At 40.7% G+C, this 20135-nt stretch overlaps 1 protein-coding gene across 6 annotated transcripts in view; it reads left to right on the top strand.

The window, feature by feature from the left end:
- Nucleotides 1-20135, top strand: part of UBAP2 (ubiquitin associated protein 2) — a 137279-nt gene that overhangs the window by 26668 nt on the left and 90476 nt on the right. For all 6 annotated transcript variants that reach the window (XR_013967794.1, XM_080820532.1, XM_080820530.1 and 3 more), the window contains exon 2: nucleotides 15834-15973. Coding sequence is in view for 5 of the 6 variants with exons in the window: in XM_080820532.1 (XP_080676658.1) it covers nucleotides 15875-15973 (99 nt within the window). In the remaining variant the exon portion in view is untranslated. The remainder of the gene's footprint in view (nucleotides 1-15833; nucleotides 15974-20135) is intronic.

Raw genomic sequence — 20135 nt, 5'->3', positions numbered from 1 at the left:
CAGTATGTGTTTGGCTGTTACTATTTTACTTAATGGTTTTAGGCTTTTTTTTTTTTTTTAAGGATTTTATCTATTTGACAGAGAGAGAGAGTGCACAAGCTAGGCAGAGAGGCAGGCTTCCTGCTGAGCAGAGAGCCTGATGTGGGGCTCCATCCCAGGACCCTGAGATTATTACCTGAGCCGAAGGCAGAGGCTTAACCCACCGAGCCACTCAGGCACCCCCAGTTTTAGGCTTTTGAGAATGAGTGAATGAATCAGGTTTTTTTTTTTTTTTTTTTTAAGATTTTATTTATTTGACAGAGAGATTGAGATCACAAGTAGGCAGAGAGGCAGGCAGAGAGAGAGGGGGAAGCAGGCTCCCCGGTGAGCAGAGAGCCCGACACGGGGCTCGATCCCAGGACCCCAGGATCACGACCCAAGCCGAAGGCAGAGGCTTTAACCCACTGAGCCACCCAGGCGCCCCTCAAATTTTTGTGTAAATGGAGGAGTGCTTTTCCTTGCCAGTCTAAGATATTCCCAGCGCCACTGGTCTCAGGACTGAGTGAACAGCATCTTTGAGCATTCTTTTTTTTTTTTTTTTTTTTTTTTTTAAAGATTTTATTTATTTATTTGACAGAGCGAGATCACAAGTAGGCAGAGAGGCAGGCAGAGAGAGAGAGGAGGAAGCAGGCTCCCTGCTGAGCAGAGAGCCCAATGCGGGGCTCGATCCCAGGACCCTGAGATCATGACCTGAGCCGAAGGCAGAGGCCTAACCCACTGAGCCACCCAGGCGCCCCATCTTTGAGCATTCTTGACAGACTTGCTTCTTGAACACAAATTGTGTATTTTGTTTTTAGTAGTTGAGCCCCTTAATTGAGTAATTCATGTTGCCTTGAGTTAATTACATTCTCTTTGAAAAAGAGACATTCATTTTGCTGTTTCTGGAATGTAGATTTTTTTTGATGGAGTAGATGAGATACCCCCCACCATTATGTGAGCCTCCTGGTTTTAGAATGATCTTCCATTGCTGACACTTGGTGGTACTATCTTAAATAAAGCACTTTGGCGGTTGGTGCTTTCAGCAAAATCTTCAAAGTTCTCAGCATGTTATCAAAACGTGCTCTGTACTTTCTCAGAATTATCAAATGTGCCCTTGCTTTTCTTTTAGGGTAGGATATTACATGGTTTTTAGATAAATTTCTGCCCCTCCCCCTCTTTTTTTGCCTTAAAGTTAGGGTCCTATTAGGATGAATTTATGGTATTATTTAAGCTTCAGTAGAAGTGCAAGTGGCTGTTGTTAACCTTTTTCAGTGCATTCTAAACTCTAGAATCACTTTAAAATGCCACTGTTTCACCTCGTTACCTTTTCTTTTAAAAAGTCCTTGAAAAAAATAGCAGTTAATAAAACATTTTCTAAAAATATCCATTCTACAGAGGAAGTCTGTAGTTTAATCAAGTTAGTTTATTCTCCTGGCTTACTTTCCTTATATAACAAGTAATTGAAACTATTCCTACACTTGAGATAATCTAGGAAGCTTTATATGGTATTTTGCTGGCAGTGTTTTTAAAGAGGTTAAATATGTAGCAGTTGTTAATCTATCCCATCTTTACTTTGGATGAAGTCGGGTAAATAAGGTTTTAAAATTTGATTGGATAGAAATAACCTGGTGTTTCCTTCAGTTCAGGAACCTGAGATATGTATGTTTGAGTTTCTCCTGGATTATTTTTAGAATCTCTTGCTCTTGTCTGTTTCTATTCTAAGAATTCTCTTGGAACCTGTTTGAGGGTAGTAGTTCTTGTGGGTGGAGAGTGATAGAGGGGATGGAACACAAGTGTAAACTGGATTCCTTTGGTCTGGCAACTGGGGCTTATTACAGAAGCATTCCTAGTTACTACACATAACTCTTGTGTCCAGAAGAAAGGACATAGAATTTCTTCATGTGACAGTATGTTAAAGTTGTAGCTTTTTATTGTCTGCTTTCCTTGCCTTGTTCATTTTATAATTCATTGGTGGTAACAGTTTTGAAGGGTGTTGATAATTATTATGATCACTTACGCTTTTGTTTTGATTTGTGAATTCACTGTCTCCAGAAGTTTTATATAAAATTAGTATGAGAAAGTTTTTTGAATCATAACATCCTGTTAATATGTTTTCTGGTCTCTTCCTCCAACACCCCTTTTAAAAAGGATTCATTTATTTATTTGAGAAAGAGCCAGCATACAAGCAGGGGGGAGGGGCAGAGGGAGAGGGAGAAGCAGATACCCTTGCTGAGGCAGGGAGCCCAACTGTGGCTCAGTCCCAGGATGGGGGGCTCATGACCTGAGTTTGAAGGCAGATGCCCAACTGACTGAACCATCCAGGTGTCCTTGGGCTGTTTTTCTTTTTTAAAGATTTTATTTATTTATTTGACAGAGATCACAATCAGGCAGAGAGGCAGGCAGAGAGAGAGGGGGAAGCAGGCTCCCTGCTGAGCAGAGAGCCCGATGCAGGCCTCGATCCCAGGACCCTGGGATCATGACCTGAGCCGAAGGCAGAGGCTTTAACCCACTGAGACACCCAGGAGCCCCTGGCAGTTTTTCCATAGGATTTCTGTAGCACTTTTTTTTGTTTTTTTCCCCTCTGTAAACTCCTGGTTTTATCTTTGGAGGTTTTTTGCTGGACATTTGCAGCATTAAGTAAGATTCTTTAAACTTGTAGTTTTAAAAGTAAGTTAGACCCAATGTGGGGCATGAACTCATGACTGTGAGATCAAGAATAGCATGCTCTACCAACTGAGCCAGCCAGGCATCCCAAGACTTTTTTTTTTTTTTTTTAAGATTTTATTTATTTAATTGACCGAGAGAGAGAGAGAGATCACAAGTAGGCAGAGAGGCAGACAGAGAGAGGGGGAAGCAGGCTCCCCGCAGAGCAGAGAGCCCCATGTGGGGCTCAATCCCAGGATCCTGAGATCATGACCTTAGCCAAAGGCAGAGGCTCAACCCACTGAGCCACCCAGGTGCCCCATTTTAATTTTTATTCATTAAAAATTTTTTAAAAAAATTTATTTATATGACAGAGAGAGAGAGATACCACAAGTAGGCAGAGAGGCAGGCAGGGAGAGAGGGGGAAGCAGGCTCCCTGCTGAGCAGAGAGCCAGATGCGGGGCTCGATCCCAGAACCCCGAGATCATGGCCTGAGCCGAAGGCAGAGGCCTAACCCACTGAGCCACCCAGGTGCCCCACATTTTTAAATTTTTTTAAAAAAGATTTTATTTGTCAAAGAGCACGAGAGCAAGCACAAGTGGGGGGGAGGGGCAGAGGGAGAAGCAAGCTCTTCACTGAGCCAAGAGCCTGATGTGGGACTTGACCCTAGGACTCTGGGATCACCACCTGAGCTGAAGGCAGATGCTTAACCAACTGAGCTACCCAGGTATCCCCCAAGATTTTTTAAAAAAGATTTATTTATCTGGGAGAGTGAGTAAGCCAGGGTAGGGGTTGGGGGGGAGAGAGAGAATCTCAAGCAGACTCCCTGCTGAGCACGGAGCCTTCTGGAGGGCTCAGTCTCATTACCCTGAGATCATGACCTGAGCTGAAATCAAGAGTTGGATGGTTGGGTCCTAGGCTCAGTCGATGCCTTTGGCTCAGGTCATTGAGTCCCACATTGGGCTCCTTGCTCAGCTGGGAGCCTGCTTCTTCCTCTGCTTGCTGTTCACCCATCTTGTGCTCATTCTCTCTCTCTCCGACATACTAAATAAATAAAATCTTTAAAATCTTAAAAAAAAAAAAGAGAGAGAGTTGGTTGCTTAATCAACTGAGCCACCCAGGTGCCTCAGACTTTTTAATGAACAGGAATACAGCCATTCTGACACCTCAGTGTTAGTTCGGAGTGCGATATTCACAGAAATTAATCTGGTCTGAATTTGTTTAAGCATCCTTAGAAGCATGTGCTGGAGTCACCATTTTTTTTTCTTTTAAGTTTTTTGGGAAGGATTGTATTTGTAATGTTGATGCCAAAAATCTTTTGTAGTAACTGTTTATATGTATAGAACGCATAGTAGTAAACCTTAATTAAAGGAGAAAAGTGGTTATTTTCAAACAATATGTAAACATAAAGTAAGCAGTGTACTTTCCGTGTTTCACAAAGCATATAATTCTGGTTTAGCCGTGGAACTGAGGAAATTATAGCATAATTACATCGAATGTGGATTGAGGATTGATGTTTGAAATGGAGAGAGAAAGTCTTAATGTTTATACTAAGGCAGTGAATTAGTAAAATTGTAATAGTTTGAAACATAAAAAAAGTTAATGGTTTTCCTGGTTCACAAATGAGGATTCAGGTACATTATATCAAAATGTTTGGCTGTAATAGCAAGGCTGTTAAGATTTAAAGTCTTTTTCGTAAGTCAAAAAACTCAATCTCAGCATCCATTCCATTTAGCATAAATTTATTTCTGTACACGCAGATTTTTATCACCAGATGGCACTCCTGTAAGAAGAAACTCTCATTTTGTTATATTTAATGTATCTAGTTTATTTTCATAGTGAGAGCACAGAGGAATGAATAGTTCAAAAGATGAATGCGAAAAGATTCACATAATTCAGTAGAAAAGCAACTGTTGGAAATCTGTAAGTAAACTAAAAATGATTTTTTTTTTAAAGTTTTACTCTAGAAACACCAGTCAGATTTTGACTGTTTAACTGTAGATACTTAAGATAGAATTATACAGTGCTCTGAGGTGATTTTAGAAATAATCAGGTAATCCCTTTATTTCAGAAATACTAATATATATGCATATATGTGTGTATATATATGTATATGTATACATATACAAATTTTAAAGGTTTTATTTGTCAGAGGGAGCATGAGCGCGGGAGAGGCAGGCAGAAGGAGAAGCAGGCTCCCTGCTGAGCAAGGAGCCTGATGGGGCACTGATCGCAGGACCCAGGGATCGTGACCTGTGCTAAAGGCAGATGCTTAACTAACTGAGCCATCCAGGTGTCCCAGAAATACTAATATGTTTTGTTTTGTTTTTTAAAGATCTTATTTATTTATTTGACAGACAGAGATCACAAGTAGGCAGAGAGGCAGGCAGAGAGAGAGGGGGAAGCAGGTTCCCCGCTGAGCAGAGAGCCCGAAACGTGGCTCGATCCCAGGACTCTGGGATCGTGACCCGAGCTGAAGGCAGAGGCTTTAATCCACTGAGCCACCGAGGCGCCCCAATACTATTATGTTTTAACATGTGTTGGTACTTTATGCTTAAAAAAGTGTATTTGTTCATGTGTGTTTATTCATATTGGGAGAACACTAAACTCAGAGAAAGCTATAAAAATAGTCATGGCTAAAGAGTTAACCTTGTTCCAAATAATACAACCAAAACCATACACCCAAACCAACCAAATACCAAAATGGTTAAACTCATAAAAAAGATTCAAAATGTGTATTGAGGGGCGCCTGGGTGGCTCAGTGGTTTAAAGCCTCTGCCTTCGGCTCAGGTCATGATCCCAGAGTCCTGTGATCGAGCCCCGCATCGGGCTACCTGCTCTGTGGGGAGCCTGCTTCCTCCTCTCTCTCTGCCTGCCTCTCTGCCTGCTTGTGATCTCTGTCTGTCACATAAATAAATGGAATCTTAAAAAAAAAAAAAAAGTGTACTGATACTGACAAAGAGGCAGATTGAAATATAGCAAGTTTTGGGGTGCCTGGGTGGCTCAGTTGGTTAAGTGTCTGACTTGATTTTGGCTCAGGTCATGATCTGAGGGTTGTGGGATGGCTCAGTGAGAGTCTGCTTAAGATTCTCTCCCTCTGCTCCACCTCACTGCCCCCCCCCCCAACGTGTGTGCACGCTCAAATAGTAAATCTTTAAAATTAAAAAAAAAAAAAAGATATATATTGTCTTAAGTCAGCATATTTGGCATGTGATATATTATGGTTAATTAGGTATTTGCTATTATAGTTTCTGTAAAAGGCAGTGTAGTAATGTCTGTGGCCTTTATCTAGCATTCCAGTTAACAGAGGACCTTTTGAGAAAATTAGTAAATAATATTAGGATAGATAACTTAGAAAAAGCTTGTCAGATCTTTTCTAGCTAAAATAGTTTTCAAGGACAGTTTTCCTTGTGGATACATGAATTCATACACTGAATTTCAGTTAGTCTCCTTTATTTTAAGATACATAGGTCAAAAAGATATCTAGAAATCCTAGTATAGTGTTACTTCATTATCCTGAGATGTATAAGATTAACAAATAGGGGAACATTGTTCCAAATCATATGAATGCTTGCTTTGAGGTCCCTATAACTGATTTTTCTAGAAAACAGAGTTCCATTTATTGTTCTTTTTGGAATCATTGTCTCTGCTATGATTTGTTCTTTCTCAAGTCATTCTTAATTTCTTTTTTTTTTTTTAAGTCATTCTTAATTTCTAAGTTACCAACTTTCTATAGCATGTCATTTGAACAGACTTATCAAATGTCTCATATTGGTAACTACGGAGTAGCGAAAGGAACAAAACAAAACAAATTTCTGGTATTGTTTATGATACTATGATTAGGAAGGCAAGTTAAATTTAGAGAAAAAGAGAGCATAAACTAAAATACAAATTGTATATAAGTACTGTTACATTTAAAGGAAAGCTAGTATATTAAAAGCATTAGGAAATATAATTCTAGAAATCAGTAGCCTGTTTTGAAATATTTTAAATGGACTTTGATAGGAACTTAAGGGCTTGTTAGTGTGATCTATCCTATTTGAATTATTTGCCTTTATAGTTTGGGTCACTAGGCCAGAAATGTAAATGACCATGAAACTTTGCATTTTAATTTTGCATGTTTGTTTCTTAGGGCAGATTGTTCTTTTCTGATTCAGTTTTTCAAGTATACATTACTTTACATTTTTATCAAATATTGAGTATATAGAATAGAATATTTAGATATCGCTGATTGTGACATGTATTGACCAGAGATTTTATGTGAAGAAGTATATAATCAGTGATCAATATTTTTAAAATACATAAATATGAAGAACAAAATATAATCATGTACCATCGCCTAGTTAAGGAAAACATCATTATCTTTTGAAATTCATGTTCTGCTACTTTCCAGTTCCAACCTGTGAATTAGGTAAATTGAACCCCTATCCAGAACTTTGAGTTTATACTTTCCTTGCTTTTCCTTATAATTTTAACACTTTTTTACAAACAAAATTAATGATATATTTTTATGTTTCTTGAGTATTTAATGTAACCATAGTATATATATTCTTCAGTCACTGTATTTTCTTTCTCAGTTTCCTTTAGAGTATGTTACTAAGACTCAGCCAACATGTATGTGGCTATTGCCCATTTTTGTTGCTTTGTGGTATTTCTTGGTAGGAATGTATTGAAAATGGTGTTCGGATTATTGTCTTGAATGTACTAGTTACATGTTTTTTGGTATAGGGGTTTATATATGTCTTGGGGAGGGGGTATATGCCAGGAATTAGAATTGCTAAATCATAGAGTATATAATTGTTCACCTTTAATGAATAATGCCAGACTGTTATACCAAGGGGGTCTGAGATCAAGAGTCTCCTACCCTTTTGACTGAGCCAACCAGGTGCTCCGTAGTATTTCATTTAATCCATCTCATCTCATCTCATCTCATCATTTCTTTCTTTCTTTCCTTCAGATTTTATTTATTTATTTATTTATTTGAGAGAGTGAGAGGGGGCACAGGAGCAGGGGTAGAGGGAGAAGCAGACTCCCCTCCTGAGCAGGAAGCCTTCAGGGGCTCAATCCTGTTAATTTACAGTCAGCTAGTCAGGTTTTAGACAATAAAACCTTATTAGAGGGGTGCCTGGCAGGCTCAGTCAGAGGAGTGTCTGACTCTTGATCTCCACGTTGTGAATTTGAGCCCCACTTTGATGTAGAGGTTACTAAAAAATGTAAATAAACTTAAAAAAAAATACACACACAACCTTGTTAGAATTTCTTTTTTTTCTTTAAGATTTTATTAATTTATTTGTCAGGCAGAGATCACAAGTAGGCAGAGAGGCAGGCAGGCAGGCAGAGAGAGAGGGGGAAGCAGGCTCCCTGTTGAGCAGAGAGACTGACACGGGGCTCTATCCCGGGACCCTGAGATCATGACCTGAGCTGAAGGCACAGGCTTAACCTACTGAGCCACCCAGGCGCCCCCAAATTCTTTTATTTTGTGGGATATTTTAATTACCACATGGTAAATTTTTAAATTTTGTCAGAGCACAAGCAGGGGGGGAGGGGCAGGCAGAGGGAGAAGCAGGCTCCCTGCTGAGCAAGGAGCTGGATGTGGGACTCATCCAAGGACCCTGGGATCATGCCCTGAGCTGAAGGCAGATGATTAACTGACCAAGGCACGCAGGCATCCCTTGTGGATATTTCAGCAAGGGATTTATTCATCTTTACTCATATCTCCCTTGATTATTCAGTTAAGTTGTGATTCTGAATTTCTGTCGTTTGATTTGCTTTCATGGTAACATGTAGATTACAGTGCCACTATATGTGTATATTCAGGATTTCTGCTTTCAGTTGGGATCTTCCATGTTACTCCTCAATTCTTTTTACTTGTTTTCTGTCAATTTCCCCTCATAATCATCTTAGTAACTGTCACACATCTTTGCCGTTTTCTTGGATTCCTTTGTCTACCCCCCCGTCTAGTATTCCTTCTCTGCAAATGTTTTTGTCTGTTTTACTAAAAAATTAAAGACCAGTACAACAAACTGTATTGATTATCTCTCCTAATCATAAAAAAGTAGTTGTTGTTATGCTTCTTTTCTTCATTATGCTGGGCATGGGGACGGATCCCTCTTGTCCAAGTGGATCGTTTTATCTTCACTGTCGTGTCAGTGTATTACCTCTCAGTTACCTCCTCTTCAGCCCATGCGTATGTCTCTCTCTCTCTCTCTTATTTTTTTTTTTTTAAGATTATTTATTTTTATTGAGAGAAAAAGTGAGAGAGAGAGCATATGCAGGCTGGGTGGGGGCCAGAGGAAAAGGGAGATGCAGGCTCCTCGCTGAACAGGGAGCCCAAGGTGAGGCAGGGCTTGATTGCAGGACCTGGAGATCATGACCCAAGCTGAAGGCAGTCACTTAACCGACTGAGCCACCCAGCTGCCCCCTCTCTTTTTTAAGTTTGCTTATTTATTTTTTTCATAATCTTCGCCCCCAGCATGAAGTGCAAACTCTCGACCTGGATCTCAAGACTTGCATGTTCTATACACTGAGCCAGCCAGGTGCCCCTAGGTCTCTCTTATTCAGTAAATATATATTAATTGTGTGTACTGCCCATGTTAGGCCCCAGCAGAACAAGGGTGTTGGGACAGAAATAAACACTGTCCTCAAGGGACTTTCTGTATATTAGACTTGCTCAGTGTTTTTCTCCCCGCCCCCCCCCTTTTTTTTTAAAGATTTTGTTTATTTGAGGGTACAAGATGGGGGAGGGTCAGAGGGAGAAGCAGACTCCCTGCTGAGTGGGGAGCCCAGTGCTGGGCTCAATCCTGGGACTCCAGGATCATGAACTGAAGACAGACACTTACTTACTTTTTTATGATTTTATTTATCTGTCAGACAGCATAAGAGGGGGGCTGCAGGCAGAGGGAAAAGCAGGCTCCCCACTGAGCAAGGAGTCTGACGTGGGATTCGGTCCCAGAACCCCGGGATCATGACCTGAGCGAAGGCATATGCCCAGCAGACTGAGCCACCCAAGCATCCCGAAGGCAGACACTTAAAAATGACTGAGCCACCGAGGCGCCCCAGTGTTCTTCATCCTTGGAAAACTCTGCTTTGATGCTCTGTGTCTCGTAGCTACCGTCTCTTTCAAGTATGTTTAGTTTGCTGTCTCTCTTACTCACTCACCTTGGCTTTTTCCTCATCAGTATCGAGGCTGTTTTGGTAGTAGTCACCAGTGACCTCCTAGTTTGAGTTCCAATGGACATTCCATTCATTGATTTAAAATTCTTGAAATTTAAAAGGTTTTTCTTCCATGTTACTTGAAATGGTAATTTTAAACGTTGCTATTTTTCTGAGTGTGTGTAACTCATGAAAAGTTAGGGAGATGGTAAGGTGTGGTACAGATGGACTTTGGAGCTCGATGCTGTGTCTTATTTTCATAGTTAAGACTTCTGTCTCTTCCAGCCTGTCCTCTTCCTAGTTTAGGATTATAAAGGCAATGGTTATTTCATAATATAGTACATAGTTTGGTTTGTAGGCTGTGTACCCCAGGAAATAAGCAGTTAGGACTCCCTGTATTGCATCTTAATGGTCTGTGTAGAACCTTTCTGAGCTTTTCTTTTCTTTTTTTAAAATATTTTGTTTGTTTATTTTAGAGATATTGCGGGATCGAGTGGGGTTAGGAGCAGATGGAGAGGGACAAGCAGACTCAACATTGAGTGCAGGCTTGAGGTGGGGCTCGATCTCAAGACCCTGAGATCGTGACTTGAGTGGAAATCAAGAGTCGAATGCTCAACCAACTGAGCCACCCAGGCTTCCTGAGTTTTATTTCTGATTCTTAAAATAGGGATTATGCCAAGTTCTGTAAAGTATTTTTGAGGATAACTGGGAGTAATGTATATAAAAATATTTAACTTGGCATTCAGCACATAGTAATTTGAAAAATAAGTTTTGTTGTTTTCAACATGTTCAGTATGTGAGGTAATCCTTTTCCTTGTTTGGACTTATTCCTGAATCTCACTCTCCAGAAGCTGTCATTTCAACTCTTAGGTGTTTCTTATGCCTTCCCCTTTTTTTCTGTTTATATTTACACTTCTCTTTTATCCTCCCAGTATTATATAGTAATTTTTAAAAAATTATTTATCTAAATAGATAACAGAGATCACAAGTAGGCAGAGAGGCAGGCAGAGAGAGAAGGGGAAGCAGGCTCCCTGCTGAGCATAGAGCCTGATGTGGGGCTCAATCTCAGGACCCTGGGATCATGACCTGAGCCGAAGGCAGAGGCTTTAACCCACTGAGCCACCCAGGTGCCCCTCTATAGTAATTTTTGGTTAGATCAATATTCCCTGTCCATATTATTATAACCATATAAATGTTATAGTTGAGCCATATTGCCTTTTTTTTTTTTTGACTTAACAATTGTTTTTTTTCCCACAGTCCTTAGATTTCTAGGTATTCACCACTGATGATCCTGTATACTTTCTTTCGTATGTGCAAATTAACTTCTAAGCATTCTCAAAAACATTTTCTTGGAGGCATCTCTTGTAGCACTCTCCTGTCCTCTGGTTAGATTTCATTGCTTCAGGGCCTCCTAATAGCTGTATTTTTGATCTTTTTTCACTGTCATTTGTGTGAGCCTCCTCCTGTGTTCAACACCTTTGTTATCCACCCCCCCATCTTGATAACCAGTCATCTGTTTTCTCTCAATATAGTTTTGTCTTTTTCCTAATGTAAAAAAAATAGAATCCTATTGAATCATAATGAATTGGAGGCTGGATTCTTTCGCGTACATATTTGAGGTTTATCCCAGTTATGTTTATCAATAGTTCATTCTTTTTTATTGCTGAGTAATATTCAGCTATGTGGTTGTGTTACAGATAACTCAACCTTTGAAGGACATTTGGCTTATTTTCCGTTTTGGGGGATTGAGTAAAGGTGCTGTGAATATTCAGATGGTTTTTCAGGAAGGTGGCCCACGGTCATTCCAAGGTACGAGGGATGCTGTGAAATTATGTATTGAGCTTTTTGCCCTCTTCACAAGAGGATCATAGGGAGAAGTACTTTGTTGTGAGTAGATATTGGTAGGTAGTTCATAGTGTTAATTGTAGGTAGCTTCTCCTTGATTTGTTCGTTTCTGGAGTGTCTTGGTTTTCTGAGTTACTGTGTATGTGTGTACAACTTGCTTCTGTCTTTAAATTGATTTTCTTAAGTTTTTTTAAAAGATTTTATTTATTTATTTGACCGACATATCACAAGTAGGCAGAGAGGCAGGCACAGAGAGAGATGGGGAAGCAGGCCTCCCGCTGAGCAGAGCGCCTTACTCGGGGCTTGATCCCAGGACCCTGGGCTCAACCTGAGCTGAAGGCAGAGGCCCCAACCCACTGAGCCACCCAGGCGCCCCAAAGATTTTATTTATTTTTAAAGAGAGGAAGTGAGTGTGCAGGGGCAGGGACGAAGGGAGAGAAGAGATTCCTAAAAAGACTCCCCGCTGAGCACAGAGCTGGAAGTGCAGCTTGATCTCAGGACCCCGAGATGATGACCTGAACTGAAATCAAGAGTCGGGAAGCTTAACCAACAGGGTCGGATGCTTAACGACTCAGGTGCCCCTGATTGGCATTTTTTTTTTTTTAAGATTTTATTTATTTATTTGACAGAGATAGCTCACAAGTAGACAGAGAGGCAGGCAGAGAGAGAGAGAGGAGGGAAGCAGGCTCCCTGCTGAGCAGAGAGCCCAATGTGGGGCTCCATCCCAGGACCCTGGAATCATGACCTGAGCCGAAAGCAGAGGCTTTAACCCACTGAGTCACCCAGGCGCTCCCCCCCGCCGATTGGCATTTAAAAATTTTTATGGCATTTAAAAATACTTATTTATGGGTGCCTGGGTGGCTCAGATGGTTGAGCATGAGCCTTCAGCTTAGGTCACGATCCTTGGGGTCCTGGGATGGAGTCCCATATCAGGTTCCGTGCTCGGCAGGGAGTCTGCTTTTCCCTCCTGATCTCTCTCTCACACTCTCTTTCTCGAATAGAATAAAAGAATTACCAGGGATATATCTTTGAAAAAATTATTTATTTTCAAAAGAAAGTGTATTCATGCAAGTGGGGTTGGATGGGCAGAGAGAGAAGGAGAGAGAATCCCAAGCAGATTCAGTGCTCATCGCGAAGCCAAACGCAGGGCTCTATCCCACAACTCCAAGATGGTGACCTGAGCTAAAATCCAGAGTTGGGTGCTCAATTGACTGAGGCACCCATGTGCCCCATTAAAAAAGATTTTTTTAAAGCTCTTCTTAATCTATTTTAGAGAAAGAGCGTGAGAGAAAGAGAGCAAGTGGGAGGGGCAAGGAAAGGAGGAGAGAAGAGTCTTAAACAGACTCCATAGAGACCTGTGCAGGGATCGATCCCATGACCCTTGAGATCACAACCTGAGCTGAAACCAAGAATTGGATGCTCAACCAACTGTGCCACCCAGGTGCCCCCTGATTGGTATTTTTTAAACATTTATTTATTTATTTTTAAAATTTTATTTATTGACAGAGTGAGCATAAGCATGGGGAGTGGCAGAGGGAAAGAGAGAAGTAGGTTTCCTATGGAGCAGGGAGCCCAATGTGGGTCTTGATCCCAGGACCTTGGAATTATGACCTGAGCCAAAGGCAAATGCTTACCTGACTGAGCCACCCAGGTGCTGTGCCCCTATTATTTATTTTTTTTATTTTTTTATTTTTTAAAAGATTTTATTTATTTATTTGACAGACATATCACAAGTAGGCAGAGAGGCAGGCATAGAGCGAGATGGGGAAGCAGGCTCCCTGCTGAGCAGAGAGCCCGAAGTGCGGCTTGATCCCAGGACCTTGGGCTCGATTCCAGGACCCTGGGGTCAACCTGAGCTGAAGATAGAGGCTTTAACCCACTGAGCCACCCAGGAGCCCCTGTTTATTTTTTTTAAAGTGGGGTCCTTGCCCAGTGCGAGGCTTAAACTCATGAACCTGAGATCAAGAATTGGATGCTCTACAAACTGAGCCAGCTAGGCATTCTCTCCACCCCATCCCCCCCCTTTTGGATTTTATTTATTTTTTGAAAAGATTTTATTTATTTATTTATTTGAGAAGGAGAGAGAGTGTGTGTATGCACAGAAGCAGGGGAAGGGGCATAGGGGGAGGGAGAGGGACAAGCAGACTGTGCTAAACCTGATGTGGGGCTTAATCCCACAACTTAACAAAATCATGACCTGAGCCAAAAATCAAGAGTCAGGGACACTTAACTGATCCAGCCAGCCAGGTGCCTCTGTATAATCATGTTTTGATGGCATATCATATTTAGTTATATGCTTGGCTCTTTGTAACTATTCAGTATTTGTCAACTAAATAAGGGAGAATGATATGCACAACTGTTTTTGTCTCCTTGGAAGATACGCTATTTGTAAGTGGGTTTTGTCATTAGATATAGCTTAATCCTGGACAGCACACATTTTGAATTGGTGTATTGTCAGATAAAATCTTGGCTGGATACATGTTGCCTTTGGGCTCAAACACCAACAGTAAATGGAAAGAGACAAGAAACTACATGTAGTGTTAACTGCATTTAGTGGTAAATAAATACTTATTAAGAACAATTGGTGAGGGGCCCCTGGGTGGCTCAGTGGGTGAAGGCCTCTGCCTTCGGCTCAGGTCGTGATCCCAGGGTCCTGGGATTGAGCCCTGCATCAGGTTCTCTGCTCAGCGGGGAGCCTGCTTCCTCCTCTCTCCCTGCCTGCCTCTCTGCCTACTTGTGATCTCTGTCTGTCCAATAAATAAATAAAATCTTTAAAAACAAACAAAACAAAAAGAACAATTGGTGATATTTGAGATTTTTGTTTGGAATTGCTATAATCATAAACCATAGCCTTTTATTTATTTATTTATTTATTTATTTATTAAAGATTTTATTTATTTATTTGACAGAGATCACAAGTAGGCAGAGTCAGACAGAGAGAGAGGGGGAAGCAGACTCTCCGCGGAGCAGAGAGCCCGATGTGGGTCTTGATCCCAGGACCCTGAGATCATGACCTGAGCCGAAGGCAGAGGCTTTAACCCACTGAGCCACCCAGGCATCCCTATTTCTTTATTTTTAACATTTTATTTTTATTTATTACTATTTTTTAAAGATTTTATTTTTTCGGGGAGCCTGGCTGGCTCAGTGGGTTAAAGCCTCTGCCTTCGGCTCAGGTCATGATCTCAGGGTCCTGGGATCGAGCCCCGAGTTGGACTCTCTGCTCAGCAGGGAGCCTGCTTCCTCCTCTCTGTCTACCTGTCTCTCTTGTGATCTCTGTCTGTCAAATAAAATCTTAAGAAAATTTTATTTTTTCATGAGGGACAGAGATGCAGAGGCAGAGGGAGAAACAGGTCCGTCTGGAGCAGGGAGTCTAATGCAGAACCTTATCTCAGGACCCTGGGATCATGACCTGCGCTGAAGGCAGATGCTTAACTGACTGAGCCACCCAGGCACCCCTTTATTTTTGGTTTTTAAAAAGATTTATTTTAGAGCGCAAGTGAGTGGGGATGGAGGAGGTAAGAGAGAGAGCTTTAAGCAGACTCTGTGGTGAGCACCGAGTCCACACGGGGCTTGATCTCACGACCCTGAGACCACGAACTGACCTGAAATAAAAACTCAGATGTTTAACCAACTGCACCACCCAGGTGCCCCTAAGATTTTATTTTATTTTTTGTTTTTTATTTGAGAGAGAGAGTATGTGCAAGAGAGTGAGTGAGAGTTTGAGCTGGGGGAGAGGCAGATGGTGAAGGACAGACAGACTCCCCATTTAGCAGGGACCCTGATGAAGGGCTTGATCCCACAACCCTGAGATCATAACCTGAGCCGAAGGCAGACACTTAACTCATTTAGCCACCAAGGCACCCCTGACATTTTATTTTTAAGTAAGCTCGGCATGCAGTATGGGACTTGAACTCACAACCGTGAAATCAAGAATTGCATGCTTCACTGTCTGAGCCAGCCAGGTGCCTCAACCATAGACTTTTAGATAACATTAGTAAAATTGGCTTAATTGTTACTAGGAAAATACAAAATCCTAATGGGTCGTTTCTTGAGAATTTGTGTTTTAGAGAGCTGTTAGGTTTTGTCTTATATTTCCTCCATATTCCTGAATTTTATCCTTGCGTTTTACTATGGTTTTGAAGTTTTTGCTTACTACCATTCTGGCTTTCTTGCAGATTTTTTATTTTGTACATACGTTATTTTGTATATACTGTGTATGATGACTTCAGTGAGCAGTGACCGTTCACGAGGTGCTCGGGAAAAAACACAGATTTCAGCGACACAGGCATCACAACTACAGAAACAAGTAGTACAGGTAAGTTTTTGTGGACTTCTTGTTTTGTATAGAGTTATGTTAATTAGAGTGCACATACTCTCCTTTGTTGGTACCGTAAGATTTTGAATCTTGTTTTTAAAAAGTAGGTTGTATTCAGTGGGAAAGAGAAAATATCGTGATTCAGGTACTGTTGGACATTGTTTCTTATCTATTTGATTGTGAACTTTTTCCTCTCCCTATTAGCATCTAGGCTATCTCCTTTTTCTTTTCCTTTTTTTTTTAAACGATTTTAAGTAATTTCTACACCCAATATGGGGCTCGAAGCTAAAGCTCCGAGGTGAAGAGTCATATGTTCTACTGATTGAACCAGCCAGGCACTCCTCCTTTTCTTTATTAACCTAGGTATGTGTCTGAATGTAATATGGAAATCCAGGATATACGGAGAATTTATGCTCTGAAGTAGAGAAATAGGTGAATTATAAGAGACTTATGAAAAGCTGCTTTTTCTTTCAAGCATTGTTAGCCGGGGAAAGTCAGTTAATATTAACATGACTTTTAATTAACAATGTCAATATAAATAAAACATTTAATGTTAAATAGTCCCTCCTGGGGCACTTAGGTGGCTCAGTCAGTTGAGTGTCTGCCCCTTGATTTCGGGTCAGGTCATGATCTTTAGGGTGGTAGGATTGAACCCTGTATGGTGCTCTGTGCTCATGGTGTGTCTGCTTGAGATTCTTTCCCTCTCCCTCTGCTGCCCCTAAAATAAATAAATAAAAGAAAATCTTAAAAAACAAATAGTCTCTCCTTCTGAATTTGTTTATATTATTACTTTAAATGATGTGAGATAAGTTAAATAAAATGCTAAAGTACAGTGCCTGATACAAGATTGAGCATTTTATAGATGTTATTGAGTAGATTTTCAAACCTTTTTTCAGAGGTCCATCATAAATTTCAGATTGATGATTTGACCATGCTTTGAAATTACAAGTACTTTTTTTTTTTTTTAAAGATTTTATTTATTTATTTGACAGATTACAAGTAGGCAGAGAAGCAGGCAGAGAGAGAGGAGGAAGCAGGCTCCCCGCTGAGCAGAGAGCCCGATGCGGGGCTCGATCCCAGGACCCGGAAATCACGACCTGAGCCGATGGCAGAGGCTTTAACCCACTGAGCCACCCAGGCGCCCCTACAAGTACTTTTTTTATAATCAGTCATAACCAAGTGCCCTGTGGACGTTAAAGGACACAGAGAGTAGACCATTGTTGCTTTACATTTTTCAATATAAAGTTAGCCTTAAATTTTGCTTCTGTCAGTAGACTTACAACTCTGCTGTTCAGTGCTTATTTCTTTTTTTTTTTTTTAATTTTTTTTTTTTTTAATTTATTTATTTGTTAGAGAGAGCGAGCGAGCACAGGCAGACAGAGTGGTAGGCAGAGGCAGAGGGAGAAGCAGGCTCCCCGCGGAGCAAGGAGCCCGATGTGGGACTCGATCCCAGGACGCTGGGATCATGACCTGAGCCGAAGGCAGCCGCTCAACCAACTGAGCCACCCAGGCGTCCCAAGTGCTTATTTCTAAATACATTTACCCCGATAGATAATTATTCACAACTGATACGAAAGATGACTTTTTTTTTTTTTTTTTAAGATTTGATTTATTTATTTGACAGAGAGAGCAGGAGCACAAGCAGGGGGAGTGGCAGGGAAAGGGAGAAGCAGACTCCTTGCTAAGCAGGGAGCCCGATGTGGGGCTCGATCCCAAGACTCTGGGATCATGACCCGAGCTGAAGGCAGACGCTTAACCGACTGAGCCACCCAGGTGCCCAAAAGTCTACTTCTTGTTGCAAAAATTTTGACTGTACTACATCCTCTTTTTGTAGGCGAATGCTTATGAGGCTATTCATGAAATATTTTCCTATCAAAGAAGAAACACAAGTTAGGAGTAATCATAGGTGCAGCCCTGCTTATAATCAAATAAATATAAATTAAAACAACATTTTGTTGTGTATCGAATCAGTCAAAATTAAAAGTGTAATCTTTATATGGGGAAAAAAAGGTATAATCTTTTAGGGGTAACTGGCTGGCTCAGTTGGTGGAGCATGTGATTCCTGATCTCAGTGTTGTAAGTTTGAGCTTACGAGTTTTATGTAGAGAATACTTCAAAAAAAAAAAAAATTAAGTGTAATCTTTTAGGGGTGCCTGGATGGCTCAGTCAGTTAAGCATCTGCTTTTGGGTCATGATCCCAGGGCGATCATAGTTCTGCCTTGGGTCATGATCCCAGGGTTCTGGTATGGAGCCCTGCATTGGGCTCCCTGCTTAGCAGAGAGCCTGCTTCTCCCTCTTGCCCCTGCTTGTTCTCTCTCTCTCTGTTTCTCTCTCAAATAAACAGCATCTTTTAAGAAAATTAAAAAAAAAAAAAAGTGTGATCTTTTAAAGAGGGCCAAATGAAATGTTGAGAATGTAAATTGTTTCCATCTCCCACCCAAGTAGAGTCCTTGGGCTGATTTCCAGTGAATCAGAGTCTCCAGACTGTTCTCCCAAGGGTTGTTGTCAGGATTAGTTTTCATGGTCCCTTTTGGGGCAGCTCATTTTATGTAATTAGATAAAAAAAATTGCCCACTGAGCTGTGGGAAGGATTCTTAGACACTTAGATTCCTAATTTCCCTTTTTATAATAGTATGATGAGAATTTCTCAAACAGTATGAATAACATTGTTAATGTTCATTTATCTCATCTAATCTAAGACCGTCTTAGATTCTGAGTAAAGTGGGTTTGTTACTTTACTAACTAAATGAATTACTTAAGTCTTTTCGAACCTCACTTAAAAACAAAACAAAACCCAAAAAACATGCTTTGAGATTTATAGGAAAGAATCGTACACATAATTCCTGAATCTCCTTTGTTCAAATCTCCCAGATACTAACATTTTTACCATGTTTATATTTTCTCCTTTCTACAAAGAAGAAATGATATAGTTTTCCCCCCACAACCTTTTGAGAGTTATATACCACATCTGAATACTTCAGTATTTTTTTTTTCAAGGACATAGTTATAGAACCGTTATTTAAAAAATGAGGAAATCAGCTCATGTAATCTACAGACTATATTACTGTTTTCCCAGTTGTCTAAGTATTGTCCTTTTTAGCTAATTAAGTGCTTTATCATACATTGTATTCAGATGTCCGTTCTTCAGTCATTTTTAATGTGGAACTTTCTTTCCTCTGTTTCATAATATTGACCTATTTGAAGAATATAGGCCAATTACTTTGTAGAATATCTACCAGCTTTAGTTTGTCTGAGATATTCCTCATGATTAGAATGGGGTTATAAGATTTATTTTATTATTTTTATTGCTTTTTAAAAGATTTCTTCTTTTATTTGGAGAGTGTGTGCACACAGGCAGGGGGGCGGGGCAGAGGGAGAAGCAGACTCTCCACTGAGCAGGGAGCCTGAGGCAAGACTTGTTCCCAGGACCCCGGGATCATGACCTGAGCTGAAGGGAGATGCTTAATCTACTGAGCCACCCAGGCGACCCAAAGAATTATTTTTTTAGAAGGAGATTGGTGTGCATGAGTGGGGGAAGGGACAGAGAGGGAGAATCTCAAGCTGACTCCCCTGCTTGAGTGGGGAACCTGAACTGGGGATTGATCACATGACCTTGAGATTGCAACCTGAGCTGAAATCAAGAGTTGGGCTGCCCAACCGACTGAACTATCTGTCCTTCCCAGGTAATGCATTTTTGGTAGAAATACCACAGAAGTCATGATCTTTTCCTTTTTTCTTTCTTTTTTAAGATTTTATTTATTTGACACAGAGAGAGAAATCACAAGTAGGCAGAGAGGCAGGCAGAGAGAGAAGGGGGAAGCAGGCTCTCCGACGAGGAGAGAGCCCAACGCTGGGCTCGATCCCAGGACCCTGAGATCATGACCCGAGCCGAAGGCAGAGGCCTAACCCACTGAGCCACCCAGGCGCCCCGTGATGATCTTTTCTTGATGCATCATATCATGTTGTTCAGGACATAGATGTATACTATATTCTGATGGTCATTTTTACCATTTGTTTAAAGTTTCCTTGGTATTGTATGAAGAGATAACTCTAGGTTTTTATTTTTACTAATTTATTTTTATTCTTATTTATTTAAAAAATTTTAAAAAGATTTTACTTATTTATTTGACAGAGAGAGACAGTGAGATAGGGAACAGAAGCA

Source organism: Martes martes, assembly GCF_963455335.1.
Source record: "Martes martes genome assembly, chromosome: 12".
Classification (NCBI taxonomy): Eukaryota; Metazoa; Chordata; class Mammalia; order Carnivora; family Mustelidae; genus Martes; species Martes martes.
This window is presented reverse-complemented; position numbering and strand designations above follow the sequence as displayed.